This window comes from Martes martes (genome assembly GCF_963455335.1).
Source record: "Martes martes genome assembly, chromosome: 15".
NCBI lineage: Eukaryota > Metazoa > Chordata > Mammalia > Carnivora > Mustelidae > Martes > Martes martes.
Window position 1 is genome coordinate 32,178,466 of NC_137903.1, and position 13,796 is coordinate 32,192,261.

The 13,796-nt window shown below is 38.8% G+C and overlaps 1 protein-coding gene across 3 annotated transcripts in view; it reads right to left on the bottom strand.

The window, feature by feature from the left end:
* CRB1 (crumbs cell polarity complex component 1) overlaps nt 1–13,796 on the bottom strand; it is a gene marked incomplete at both ends in the record, with an annotated part of 205,899 nt that overhangs the window by 28,822 nt on the left and 163,281 nt on the right. For 2 of the 3 annotated variants that reach the window (XM_080824427.1, XM_080824426.1), the window contains 3 exons: nt 3,279–3,405; nt 7,304–7,432; nt 10,211–11,117. In XM_080824427.1, the coding sequence (XP_080680553.1) occupies nt 3,279–3,405; nt 7,304–7,432; nt 10,211–11,117 (1,163 nt within the window). The remainder of the gene's footprint in view (nt 1–3,278; nt 3,406–7,303; nt 7,433–10,210; nt 11,118–13,796) is intronic. The other variant, XM_080824428.1, reaches the window with a different exon arrangement.

The following is a 13,796-nucleotide window of genomic DNA, read 5'->3' on the forward strand; positions in this document are numbered from 1 at the left end:
TAGCACATGGTAGGGATTCATTAAGCTGTTGTTGCATAAATTCAAAGAAGAAAGAAGTCCATATTAGTGATAATTTTGGTAGTTGGACAACACAGATTTCTTTTCATTGGTTTCCTACCTAAATCACTAAACTCAAATTTTATGTATCACCATTTCCAGAAGGAATTCCACTTTAATTTTACAAAATTAAGCTGAATAATTTCAGAAATGGTAAAAGGATCTTTAAGCATAATTTAGTGAAGATTTTGGGAGGTGAGAGACTTTGGTTGCTCTTATACTGAAAAGAAGTATATTTAAAAACAGCTCATCACAGTCCCTGGCACAGGATAGGTTCTCAATAGTGCTACTGGAATTTAATTGTTTCCTCATGCTGGCCGAACACTAATTTCTGCAAACGTTCCTATTTCCTCTACTTCGCTGCTCCCTAAAAAGGAGAGTAATAAAAACCATTCTTCATGTACACACACACAAAGAAGAAAGAGGCATGCCCAAACACAGAGATATGGCCTCATTTAGCTCATATATTAAATCTTAAAAATAAGCAAAAAGAAATGATCTGTTATTCAACTAAATACAGGTTTTGTTTCAGAGACTTGTTCTAGAAGAGTTTGTGTGAATTTCTGTCAAATTCTCTTTCTCAATTTCTGAGATGGCTTCTCTGTGGAGCAGGTTAAACTATGCGTACTATGGGCGGAGACATTGTAAACCAACAGTGAGAACAATTAGGGATATAATCAGTTCTAGAACACCAGCCAGAGGTATACTTGCCGAGGAGGGAAAGTACATGGGACCCTAATTTTGATGCCCACAGGTATTTACTTTGCAGGGACACATCTGGGGAAGCAGATCTCAATTCAGGAAGATGAGCACTGATGCTTGGGTGTTCATTATGAGGTGTGTGTGTGTGTGTGTGTGTGCGCGTGCATGTGCATGGGCATGCCTGGCTTGTGGACATCTTAACCACGCAAGACACAGTCAAGGCAAATGAAGACAGTTGTCAGAGGATGAGAAGTAGAGATACAGAAACACAAGTTTTATTTTTCTATATAAATATGTAAAAGGCAGAATCATACACAATGCAATTAAAAATAGAGAAAAATAGAGAAGGGAAAGTATTTTTTTTTTAAGTCAGGCATCTCATGACAAGACATTTGGAAAATAGAAAAGTGGTTGACAGTGACAGTGACATGGAGACAAAAGAATTTCAGAGAGAAAGCGTTTGTGAATGACTCATATATATCTGGAAGGTAAAAAATTACACGGAAGTGGTCTGTAAGTATGTAAGTACAGATATGTCCAAAAAGTGAGTCAATATGAAAGCCATATGTACGTGACCATAATCTATTTTATACTTGCTTCCATGCAAACATGGAAGGGGGTTTTCCCCAATCTCTTGTCACAAATTCTAAGTTTGGAAGGGATCCATCTGAGACAGCAGGAAGGTGCGTGCTGCCTGGATGGGAGGGAAATGAAGGAGGATAAAGGAAAGACTTCAGAATCAGTTGCTTCCCTCCCATCCAAGTACCAACCAGGCCCGACCCTGCTTAGCTTCCGAGATCAGACGAGATCGGGCGCGTTCAGGGTGGTATGGCCGTAGACCAGAATCAGTTGCTTCCCGTTTGAAATGACTGCCAGTGTCCAAGAGGATATGAATTTGCTGCATAAAATCTTCTAGGACTATTGAAAGATAGAATTGAATCCATTTCCTCTGTTTTTATGGTATGCCATTTTGTCCTTTTGTTTTGATTGGTGTATTTAGGTCTTCCTTGGTCATTTCCACAGAAAAACAACTTTCTTTACACAATTGGGGCCAAATGACTATTGGATATCACCCAAAGGATAAATCAACCTTGTGTTGTCAAACCAGGGCAGCTCCGAAAAACATAGACACATTTACAAAACTATATTTGTCAGATCATTGTTATTGTAGCTGTTTTATAAATTAATTCATAGGATCAAACCACTTTTCCATTTAAATGAGCACAATGTCTTCTTTGGAAGGGTATACCCACACAGAGATATTTAGCAGAAATTCTAACGTGCCAGTGGAAGGAATTAAAAATATTCTCAAATAAAGTTCTTTCAATTATTATTATATTTAGTCAATTAAAGCTAAGAAATAGCTATAATTTTTTTGTATATCTTATTAATTTACTTTGTAGAGCCATCATTTCAGGTATATATTTTTAAAGAAATATAATGTCAAATATATTTTGATAATGAAAGCTACTCTGATTCCCTGTTTTTTTTTTTCAAAAAGATAATTAAAGATGATACTTGCAAATTTTAGAAAAATATGCTTCCAAGAAATCAAGTTTTATAATATATGCTTTTTGGTGTGTGGATATACAACAGTACTTACTTTTATTAAATATGCTTCAAAAAGCAATTCAAATCAGTCTATTTGACAGAAATGTCACCAAGGTCAAAATTTATAAACAATTTACCAAAAAGTACTCTATTTGAATAGAAAGTATTACAGGAAAAAGAAATGGAAGCAGGGTTTCCGTGTCACACTACTGGAGGAGAGGTTTTGTGGAAACAGGAAGTATACTGGTGAGGCATAATTTGAGTTTTGATACCAATCAGATCAGAAAATTTTCTTTCTCCATTTTAGGGATCTTGTGTAATTCCCTGCTTTCTCTTTATATACATTTTTAACTTCCCAGAGAGCTGGCAACACTTCATTTGAATAGCTATGTATAAAAACATAGACGGCTGCAAAACAGTTTAATTAGTCATTTTCAAACTGTCACGTCATGATGGGAATGAAAGAACGTAAATGCCTTAGGATCAGGGTGCACAGGGCAACTTACACTACAAAAGTATACACAGAAATGGAGTGTGGGAGAGAATCACTTCTTACTGTAGTCGTCACTCAAATATGGAAGCACTAAGAAAAACAATGTACTTGTACAAGTATACTCAATGAGAAGTTCCTGGTTATGTTAAGAACAATATTTTTTACACATATCGCTGAAATACGTAAATACTTAATATTCTCGTATGACACTCATGGTGTGCTTCAAACAGTCCTTGAATTTATTTTAATTTTCAAGGTAGTTTTTCTTTTTCTTTTTTAGAGTCTCAAATGAGTCAAGACATTTCTGGAGCTTCAACGGCTGTTAAGTTTAGGAACATCTCCATGAGTGTTAATCATCTTCCTGTTCACCCCACTCGACAACTGCCTCGTCGTTCATGTGCAGAATGAGGTAAGAAAGAAGCTGAAAGAGATTCTGCCACAGTAAGAGAGACACATAAAAGGAGATCCCGCTTACATCCACCTCGCAGCGCTCGCCCGCGAAGGCCACGTCACAGAGGCACCGGAATTTGTTGACCAGGTCCTGGCACAGTCCCCCATTGAAGCACGGGTCTGAGGCGCACTCATCCACGTCCTTTTCGCACCTTGAACAGAAACAGAAACAGCAGCAGCCTTGGTTCTCTGTTGAATAAACTGGCTGCGGAATGGGGAAAGGAAAAAGGTTGCCTTGTCTACCTGGAACAGTACAGTCTGATTTACCAACTCCCATGCAACTTACGTACATGTCATGTTGTGGGGACATACTCCTTAAAATTCCTGTCCCAAATTTCGTTTTTAAGGGAAATGATCCGTACACACGCACAGCTAATTAGAATGAAAAAACAGGTGTGAGTTTTTAGAAACCAAGAAAAAACCCGAGGAACGGCCGTTTTGTCCCCAAAGGGCATTACCATCTTTGCCACCTTCGGTTCAGTTTACTGGGGACACATGGGAACCGTGAGGCTGTGTTTTGCCAACCTGGAGTCTACAGAGCAGACCTGTGCCCCTGCTGCCAGGACTCTACTACATCCATGCCCTCAGGCTTTGGGGGAAAGAAAGCCCATCAAAAATAGAAGGAAAAAACAGTTTATTCTTGAAGATTTGGGGTTATTTTCCTTTGGAATCTTCTTTTTCTTTTTGGAATCCTATTTTTCAACAAAAAGCAAAAGTAGGTAATTAGAAAATTTCACTTCCTGGAGCGCCTGGGTGGCTTAGTGGGTTAAAGCCTCTGCCTTCAGCTCAGGTCATGATCTCAGGGTCCTGGGATCGAGCCCCATATCGGGCTCTCTGCTCAGCAGGGAGCCTGCTTCCTCCTCTCTCTCTGCCTGCCTCTCTGCCTACTTGTGGTCTCTGTCTGTCAAATAAGTAAATAAAACCTTAAAAAAAAAACAACAAAATTTCACTTCCTAATAAATATGTTTTAGAGCTAAGTGTAATTTTTAAAATATTCAGGTAGAATGACTTTCAAAAGCTAAATTTTCCCCAACAAGTGATATCAATACTAAGGTATACTGAAATTTTCCACTTCCCTGGGACACTGTCATCTTTCCCCTGACCTTCGGCCAACAACTTGTATTTTGGTAAACTCACTGATTAACTCACCAGTCACTTTCATTCAGCCGTTCAGTACTTGTGTATTTAGCACTTACTATATGCCACTCTGTTAGGCCTCGGGATAGAGCAGTAACTAAAGTATCTCTTTTACTTTGGGAAAGTCATATAAAATGCTAGCTTCAAGAATCCCAAAAGAGCAATTTACAATGTCCAAGTGTAATGTAAACCAGTTTTCATTCCTCGCCCCCCAAAAGGTAAAACTTGCTTGCCTGGGTCATCGATGAATCACTAGGCTCAAAATGAAGGGGGATGGCAGGGTGCGTGGGGAGGGCCAACCCGAAGTACACAGGAAAAAATTTCTTCCCAGGAAAACAGCTCCTTATCCCGCTGGATACCAAGCATAGCTGAGACATTTTTGTTTTCCTTTTTTGGCTCAGGCTTCTGGACTGGAAGGAGGCCTCTCCGATTAGATCTGAGCAAAACCTGACAACTTGGGAGAGGCTGCCAAGCACTCTTTGTCCTGGGTGGGCTGGAGTGTTCACACCATCCATCATTTGCAACCTGCCAGGATGACACTATAAAGTTGGGGGTCTAGCCAGACAGAAGAGGAGGCAATTTGCAGGAACACAGCTTTTCAATATCTTTGGACCTTAAGGAAGTCCCATGCCCCTAGGCCTTGGGAGACTCTCTAGTATTTCCCAGTCTTCTCGGGCTCTTCTTTCTCCATTTCTTATCTACTTCTCTCCTTTTTTAAAAATTTATTTATTTATTTGACAGATATCACAAGTAGGCAGAGAGGCAGGTGGTGGGGGGAGGTGGGGGGAAGCAGGCTCCCCACTGAGCAGAGAGCTCAATGCGGTGCTTGATCCCAGGACCCTGAGATCATGACCTGAGCTGAAAGCAGAGGCTTTAACCCACTGAACCACCCAGGCACCCCTATTTCTCTTTTGAGGTGCACAGAGTACCACACATACACATTCATTATAAACATTACCGGAGCTTTCATTAGAGATTAATTAATAGATCGACAATCAAAATAAATAAATCCATTAACACCCAGTGAATTAACTGACCATGCTTAAGGACTTTGAAAGTACAGCATCTATTAAACATGTGGTCACTATTTTAGAAATCTTTTTGGAACAGAGAAGTTGATCCAGAGGAGGGTCCCCGGAGAGGAAGGAAAACTTGGAGCGTCCTTTTCTTACCGTATTTCAAAGAAGTTATTTGCATTTAAGTGCAAGACTCATCTTTTAAACAAATGTTGGAGGAAAAAGAAATGTTTGTTGTAAATAGGGATAATGTGTGAGGAGCAGAAAAATAATCCAAGGCTTGGGATGCGTCTGTGCCTTGTGCCGTTGAACGTGAGTGTGATATGAAGCATTCACCTGTGACACGGAGGCAGGAAATAACCAGCACTTAAATATAGGGAACGAGTTGGTCAAGGAAATATTTAGGACAAGGAAATATTTGCACTGTTTCAGAGGGATATGGAATTAGAGGCCAGGTGAACGGTCTCTGGGTGAACAGTACGTGGCATGGTAGAAGGAGCTCACTAGAAAATAGAATATGCTTGAGGGCTCCGTCCTTCCGTGCACATTTACGGCAGGTCTGCGGGTGCTGCTTGGAGCCCGCAGCTGAAAGCAGGCTGTGAAGGCAAGAGCTAGATCGGTCACTGAATGCCGGCTGGGTGAAAGGTAGGTATATATGAGATTGCCAGCTATTTTGTAAAAATGGCAATATACCTGTATCTTGTGCCGAAAGAACCAGCTGGAAAAGAGAAAATTCCAATGACTCCAGACTGCAGTCGTCACGGAGCACAAATTATACCCATAATCTTATTAACTTCTCTTTTGAGAAAAATTCATTCAATCAAACTCTGTCAAATGCCTTGTATTTTCATTTATCTAATTTGTTCAATGCGGGAAGTTTGATCAGAGATCGCTATCCTGTGCCAGACGGCATATGAGATGAAGGAGCACTTTTCCCATTTTTTTGAATTGTTGCAAGCAAAGATTTACTCATTTCTGTCAGAACATCATCCAAACGAGGAGCCCAGACCCTGAGGGCAGCCGGATCTCCCTGCATCACACACCTGGATTGGCAGCTGACCTCTAACTTAATCCCTCAGCCTCAGTTTATGCAAATGCAAAGTGAAAGGAATAACAATTAGAGATGATATTTATAAGATGCATGATTTAGTGCTCAACAAATGGTTAACTATTTATTATCTCCTCATATAGATATATATAAGAGCATAGAGAGAGCCCTGGTGTAGAATCATTTTGAGGACACTGATCCTTTTGAGAAGCTGAGAAAGCTGTGCAGTATATTCTTTTTTTTTTTTTTTTTTTTTTTTTTTTTTAATTTCTAACCTCACCTTTGGCCTGGCAAATGCATATCCAAATTTGGCTGCATTTTCAGCCATCGTCTGAAGACACTGGCCAACTCCATATCATCATCCCCATATTAGGTGAAGAGCTATTGAAGGGTTTCTCTGGGAAAGATGGGCTCATACAGCTAAGGTGTATATACTTTTGAGGTTCTAGATCATTCTATGAGGCAATCTTTTAGGTATATTTTATTTTACTTCAACAACAACTATATTTGCATCCCTTATTAGAGTCAGCAGGAAAGAAACATGAAACCAGAAGTCCTTATCAGAAAGAAAAATAGCACATTTTACATTTTTCAAAAAGACATATTTTCTTATTTGAAGTCTTGGCTAATGAAGTGTTCTTTGCTTTGACCTAAACTGTGATTTTTCTTCTTTTTTATTATCTGACTCTGGTTGGACCTATATTTCAGCCTGGGTTTTCCTATGGGAACTGAGATGAAAAATGAGAGGAGACATCAACCTTGTATAATCCTACTGTTTTTCAACCCAGAATTTTCTTCTATAAAGTTCTTTTTTTTTTTTTTCTTCTATAAAGTTCTAAGGGGACTCACCATTCCCCAGTAAAACCTGGCGGGCACAGACATGTGAACACACCCTGGAACTCGGAGCAGTTGCCTGCATTGTAGCAAGTGAGATTTGTCTTCTCATTCCCACAGACTGTCGAGGGTAATCTGGTGTGTCTAGGGAGATAAAAGAACAGCTGTTCATCTTGTTCATTTCATTCAAGAAAACTTTTTGGAAAACTTCATATATGTAGTTGATGCCAAACTAATTAAGTACTCAGGCTGGCTGAGCTACAGATGCTTAATTGTGCTGCATTAGACACAATCACTTTCCGTAAACAGCTCCTGCTGGAGGGCGCTATAACAAGCGGGCTATATATCTTCCATTCCTACAGTTTTCATTGATGAGATAAGATCTGTGCCGTGGGTGGAGTGGCAATAAATTTAGGGCTGGGAAGAAACTTGCTATAGCTTGGTTTGCTGCTGCCTGGCTAATAAATCAACGCAGGCCACGGAAAATTGCATCTCTATAAAGGCCGGGAAAGCGAGGACAGCACTCTGGTACCCGAGCACCCATGTGATTTCTCTGTAGGCTCTCAGAGCTGAACTGCTGTTACCCCGCCAACACTTGCTGTTCCCTACCTCATGATTCATAGCTGAGCGGAATGCAAGCCAAATGCTGTCCAGGAAGATTGTATGTAGCGCTCGGGGGCAACTGTATGGGAATTCAAGAGGGTGGCTCTTTTGTATTACAGCAAAGCTGTACGTATTAAGGAACCCTTATAAAAGGCAGAACAAATTGTTAGAAGCTAAGCAGAACTTGAATGCAAAGGAAAAACCCAGGAGTGTGAAGGGACATAAGTGATTTTAAGGGTGTTGTTAATGACCCACTGTGCATGGTATCTGGTACATAATTCATGTTCAGGAAATATAAGATGAATTTAATTTTGTCCTGTTGTGCGCGCTGCCGCTAATATGGAGAAACTAGCCTGTAGGACGGTAAGTGTGTCTCTTCCCACAAGAGCTAATCAATTCGACTTTAAAAAGAAAATATCATAAGGACTTTTCAAAAGAACCAAAAATGTCAACTGGCTTTGAAAGAGGTCAATTAGCAATGCAAATGTGAAGCTTTGTATACATCTTCCTTTTAATAAACAATTTTTGAATCTCATTAGAAGGTACTTTTGAGAACTTTAATCTTTGAGAACTTGACTTTGATGAATTAGGCAGGAAAAAATACTGGAGAACTAGTTCCTGGGGCATATATGTTTACTTTACTTATCCAAAGTGTCCACGGCAATCCTATTAATTTTGATCCTGAATGTCTTTTGCTTTTAAAACAAGCACTTTGCCTGTTGGCCAATGAGTCCGTTTTAACTCAGGGAAAGTGATGTACAACTAAAATGTCAACACTGACACCTAATACTGCACCCTGCCTTCGCAGGTTCTGAACCGCAATAAATGTTATGGAGATAAATTCATCTTCTTATAGGTATGGCTACCTGTTCTGTCTGCTGGGAGACTCATCCCATTGCGGTACCAGCTCTGAGTTAGTGTTAAGTCTACAGGCTGCCAACCCACTCCAGGTGTTCCTGCCAAAGTCTGGGAATGTATTACTTGTTCTTAATAATCCTCTCACCTCCCCATAATGACTCAATTGTTTAGTGAATTTAAAAGCAGTATAAGTTATAAAATAATGAATTCTACGTGGAAACACTGAAGCTGTGTGACTGAGCGGGAAAACACTGTTTCTTATTTCTGTTTATGTAACACAAGATGGAGGTCATTACTAGAATTAAAACACTGCTTTAGTAGTTTCAGAAAAAATTGTGAAATATGTCGAAATGGGCAAAAGGTATTCTTGAGTAGTCTTTCGACGGAATGTTGCATGTTATGTAAAGGACCCTCTAGGATTGTTTGATTTTGTAAGGTGTATGCCTTAGATTTTCTTCACTAAGCTATTTTACAACTCTATAAATTGTGGAAAAATGACATTAATTGAATGGATCCTGCTCACTGAAATGGAAATGAGTTTGCCCGTAGTGATATAACTGTCACATGGCAAAAAATATACTTTCAAATATTAATTGTAATGCTTTATAAAAGATTAAATGGTTTTGCATTTATTAGCAACTTCATTTCCTCATCTCTATGTACATATATTTATGTTTATGTGGGTAATAAAAATATATACAATTATTATATATACACATATATATAAATAATTAGGTTGTCCTTTGACCTGGTTTTTATATTATATTTATTTCCTCATTAATTAATGACTTAAATGAAAACATCAAAACATGTTCATTTATAAGTCATAATTTCGCTTTCTCAAAATTATAATTTAGCACAGACTTTTCAAGATTTTACAAGATTTACCTGCCTGAAATAGCTGAGGGCATTGTTTTAGGGGTAGAAGTCATGCTTCCTCGAACGATATGAAAACCAAGCTTTTGGGAGGCACCTGGGTGGCTCAGTCAATTAAGTGTCTGACTCTGGATTCTGGCTCAGGTCATGATCTCAGGGTTGTGAGGTCTAGCCCAGCTTGGGCTCTGCACTCAGCGGGGAGTCTGCTTGAGATTTTCTCTCCCTCTATCCCCATTTGCTCTCTGTCTCTCTCTAAAAATAAATAAAGGAATCTTTAAAAAAAAGAAAAGAAAAAAACCAAGCTTTTGCATTTTATTGCAAAAAAATATTTGTTTCTTGAGGCCTTAAAGCTGTCAAACTCTGGGACTACAGTTCATGAGATATATTCTAACGAAGATGTCGGAGAAAACGTTTTGCTTCAAATCTGGGCAAAACACTACCATTCTTCCTTGTGGAACATCCCACCACGTGAGATCCCGTCTATGTGACCAAATTGTGATGGCAGGGACCCTTGTCACTCCTGTTCAGCACAGCCGACAGATGCATAGCTCAGAATGCTTTCCAATTTGACAAGGAAATGCTCACCTGCAAAATTTTCCCGTGAAATTTCCAAAACAGCGACAAGAATAACCATTGGGGTTGCTGATGCAGGTGGCCCCGTTTGCACACTGGTGACTCTGGCAATTGTCTATATCCATTTCACAGTTCACACCGGTGTATCCAGGCTCACACCTGCAGTGATAGGCTGCAACTCTGTCGGAGCAGTTGCCATGGATACAGGGGTTTGAAAAACACTCATCAATGTTGAGTTCACAGCGTGTCCCTGACCATCCCAAGGGACATGAGCAGTGATAAGAGCTATAGATGTCTTTGCAATTTCCTCCATGCAAACAGGGGCTAGAGTTGCAGGCATTCAACGGCAAACAGCCAGTAGCCACTGCATTTGTAGAGATTTTGAGAAACTGCTCTTCCTGGGGCTTATTAGTGAAACCAGGAACATTTTCAATGTAAGAGAGATAAATGCCACTGATTTCTATTGTACCTAGACACCCTTTCAGGCCCTGCGTTTTGTCAACAGCTCGGTGACCGACATAAATGTCTGTATTATCTTTCAGAAAGTTGAGGCTCCCAGTGGCAACTGCACTGGTCACAAAAGATGCTTGGTTGTCCACTTCCATTTGCCACCTGGAGGCCTGGGCCAGTGGGTCCATCATGGAAAGAGTCACTTGGTGCCATATGCCATCATTCACTGACTGTGAACTTGTCAGACTCAGCATATAAAAACTGTTGCCACTTTGCAACTGAAATAATAATCTGGAATCTTGAATGCTAATATTAAGAAATTCAGGCTCCTTCTCTGCCCGCAATATGATCACATTGTCATCCCTTGTTCTGAAACCAAATGTGATATTGGTGAGTTCTCTGGTAATATTCCCATTGCTCCTGAATAATATTTCACTGCTTTGTGCATTAAAAACAGCATTTCCAATACCTAAAGAGAGAAGGCAACACAAATAAGCAACTTTATTAAATCTGTAATGTTGGCTTCATTACCTTTATTACTATAAATGATCAGTTAATATCATCATGTATCAATTGTCTGATATGGGTTAGGCACTGTGCTAGTTCTTTTTGTATTATTTCCAATACAGAATTCTAAAGCACATTATTATTATTATTACTATTGTCATCCCCATTTTGTAAAAGAAGAAATTGAGACTCCCTGAAGTTAAGTGATTTTTTTGATAGCCATATGGCTAATAAAGGATGAGACCAGAATACCAAACTTGGATGGTCTGCTACCAAAACCCAGACCATACCTTTCTTTTCCGTTGAAAGAAAGGTTACATGTAGAAACAATGTCAAAAAAAGGTGAAAATGAATGGGATTCAACGCGTGACTAGACGTGGACCTTGGTAGGGGTATTGGAAAAACCTATGACTGTTCACTTAAGTAGAGAAAATCCAGTTCTCCACGTCCTGGGTGGGTCTCTTTTCCTCTCACACGACTTCTCTATTCACAGGACCCGTGACACCAGATGTGTGGGGCTTTCCCCACCACGCAATTCTGTGCATCATCATTTCCCCTCTCTTCTGGTTGTTTCCCACCAGCATACAAATATACTGAAACTGCTCCAACATCAGACAATCAAAACACACGCAAGACCCAAAAGCACGATTCACCTCCCTTTCTCCTGTTGCTTCCTTAATTTTCTATTCCCTTTCCCGCCACAACTCCTCTAAATAGTTTTACATTCTCATTTTCTCCAGTTACTCATCTCTCGTTTTCTTTTTTATACACACCACTCAGCCTTTTGAGCCAATCACTTCAACGAAGCCAAGCTTCTTGAGTCACAATGACCTCTGTGTTAGTGAATGTAGTGGTGAATTCTCTATTCTCATTTTCTGGCACTTTTCAGTAAAAATCACCCTTAAAATGCTGTCTTTGCCTCAGCTGTGGGGCACTACACTCAAACAACTCTTTTCATATAGACTATTTTAATTATTTCTCAGTGTCCTTGCTTCTGTCACTCTGCAGATCAATATAACAACCACTCCTTAGCTCAAGACATCCACTGGTTACCAATGCATCTAGAAAGAAATCCTAAATCCTAAACATGGCCTGCAAAAGTTTGGGTGATCTGTCCCTTGATTAACTATTCAATTCTATTTGCTATCATCCTCTTCCTTATTCACATGCTATGCCACAAAAAATTCCTGTCATTCGTTGAAGACATCAGACTTGTTCCCAAATCAGTCCTTTTCAGTATTCCTCTCCCAGAACATTGCCAGATATATCATAGGTAAATATTATTAAATAAAAAATCTATAAAAATAATTCCTGTGTCCTCAATTCAGAAAATTGAGATAATGGTTAGAAACCACTGCAGGAGAAAACTCAAGAGTATCATTCAAGTATACAACTCAAATGTATTATTTGAATTAAAATTTCACTTGATTTTTAATAAAATTTTGACTTTTGGCTGTGGTGTTTTTTCCCACCAAGTTTGGGGTTGGGATTAGGAAAGAAAGGAACAGCAAGTGTCTTATTTCACGCTTTAAAATAAATGTTAAAGTAACAAATCTCGATAGCTCTCTCCAACTCCAAAAGGAAGAATACAGTTTATGATGTTAAATAGGTTCATTTTACTACTACACTGAAATCACTTCTCATCTGGGGAAAATCACAATATACATAACAGTATTTGTATTTCACCTTTTCTTTGGGGAACTTTATTATAATAAACACACCTGTATGTAAGGTGGGTTGTAAATTTTAAGCCTCAGTTTTCTGATAGGATGCCCTAAAGGCAAACTCAGGGTGATGCATGAGCTATATTCTCAAGAGTATGTTATTCTATTAGACCTAATCTTCTCCATATATCTTACTTGAAAGAAAATACAATAGGGTCATAAGATCACATAAAATTAAAATTACACAAAGTAGCAAAAGTCTGTTCTAGGGTTCATACCTGTCAGTCAGTAAAAATTCACCCCTCATATTGGTTTACATTTTCTTCCTTCATTAAGATAAGTCATACTTTAAAAAAAATGTTATTGAGAATTTTGGGGAAATCAGAGGCCAACTTTCCACTCTTTCTGTACTGGGAATGCAGTAGCATTGAAGATTCATTTAAGTTCTTTCAGATGCGATATGTCCAAATCCTAACCTGCTTTATGCATAGACTAAAGACCAATACACACCAAGGGTATGGTTCTCGGTCTGCCACTGTTTCTAGAAATCCTCTTCTTTTTTTTTTTTTTAACCCTGTGCAAATATTCCAAACGATGTAAATGCTTTTATAGAACATAACTGGGACTAAGAACTTTAGAACTTAAGGACATCTATCGAAAGATTAACAATAAAACTAATATTATGTTATTGCATTATTTGAAGTAGGAGAGAAGAGAAAATGTAAATAATATTGTGGGTAGTATGTAGACATGTCAAAATTGTGAAATAGTATTCAAATTTGCTAACATTGGTCTTTAGTACTGAAGATGGGCAAAGAAACATTTCAGATTGAGGAAAATACTCAGAAAACATCAAAATGCCCAATGTGTTTGCCTTTTTATACTTATGGTTATAAAATCATCACATACACACAAAATCTTTTTATCTACCTATAAATTATATGTTTTATCCTCATTTACAGTGAAAGCTTTAGATT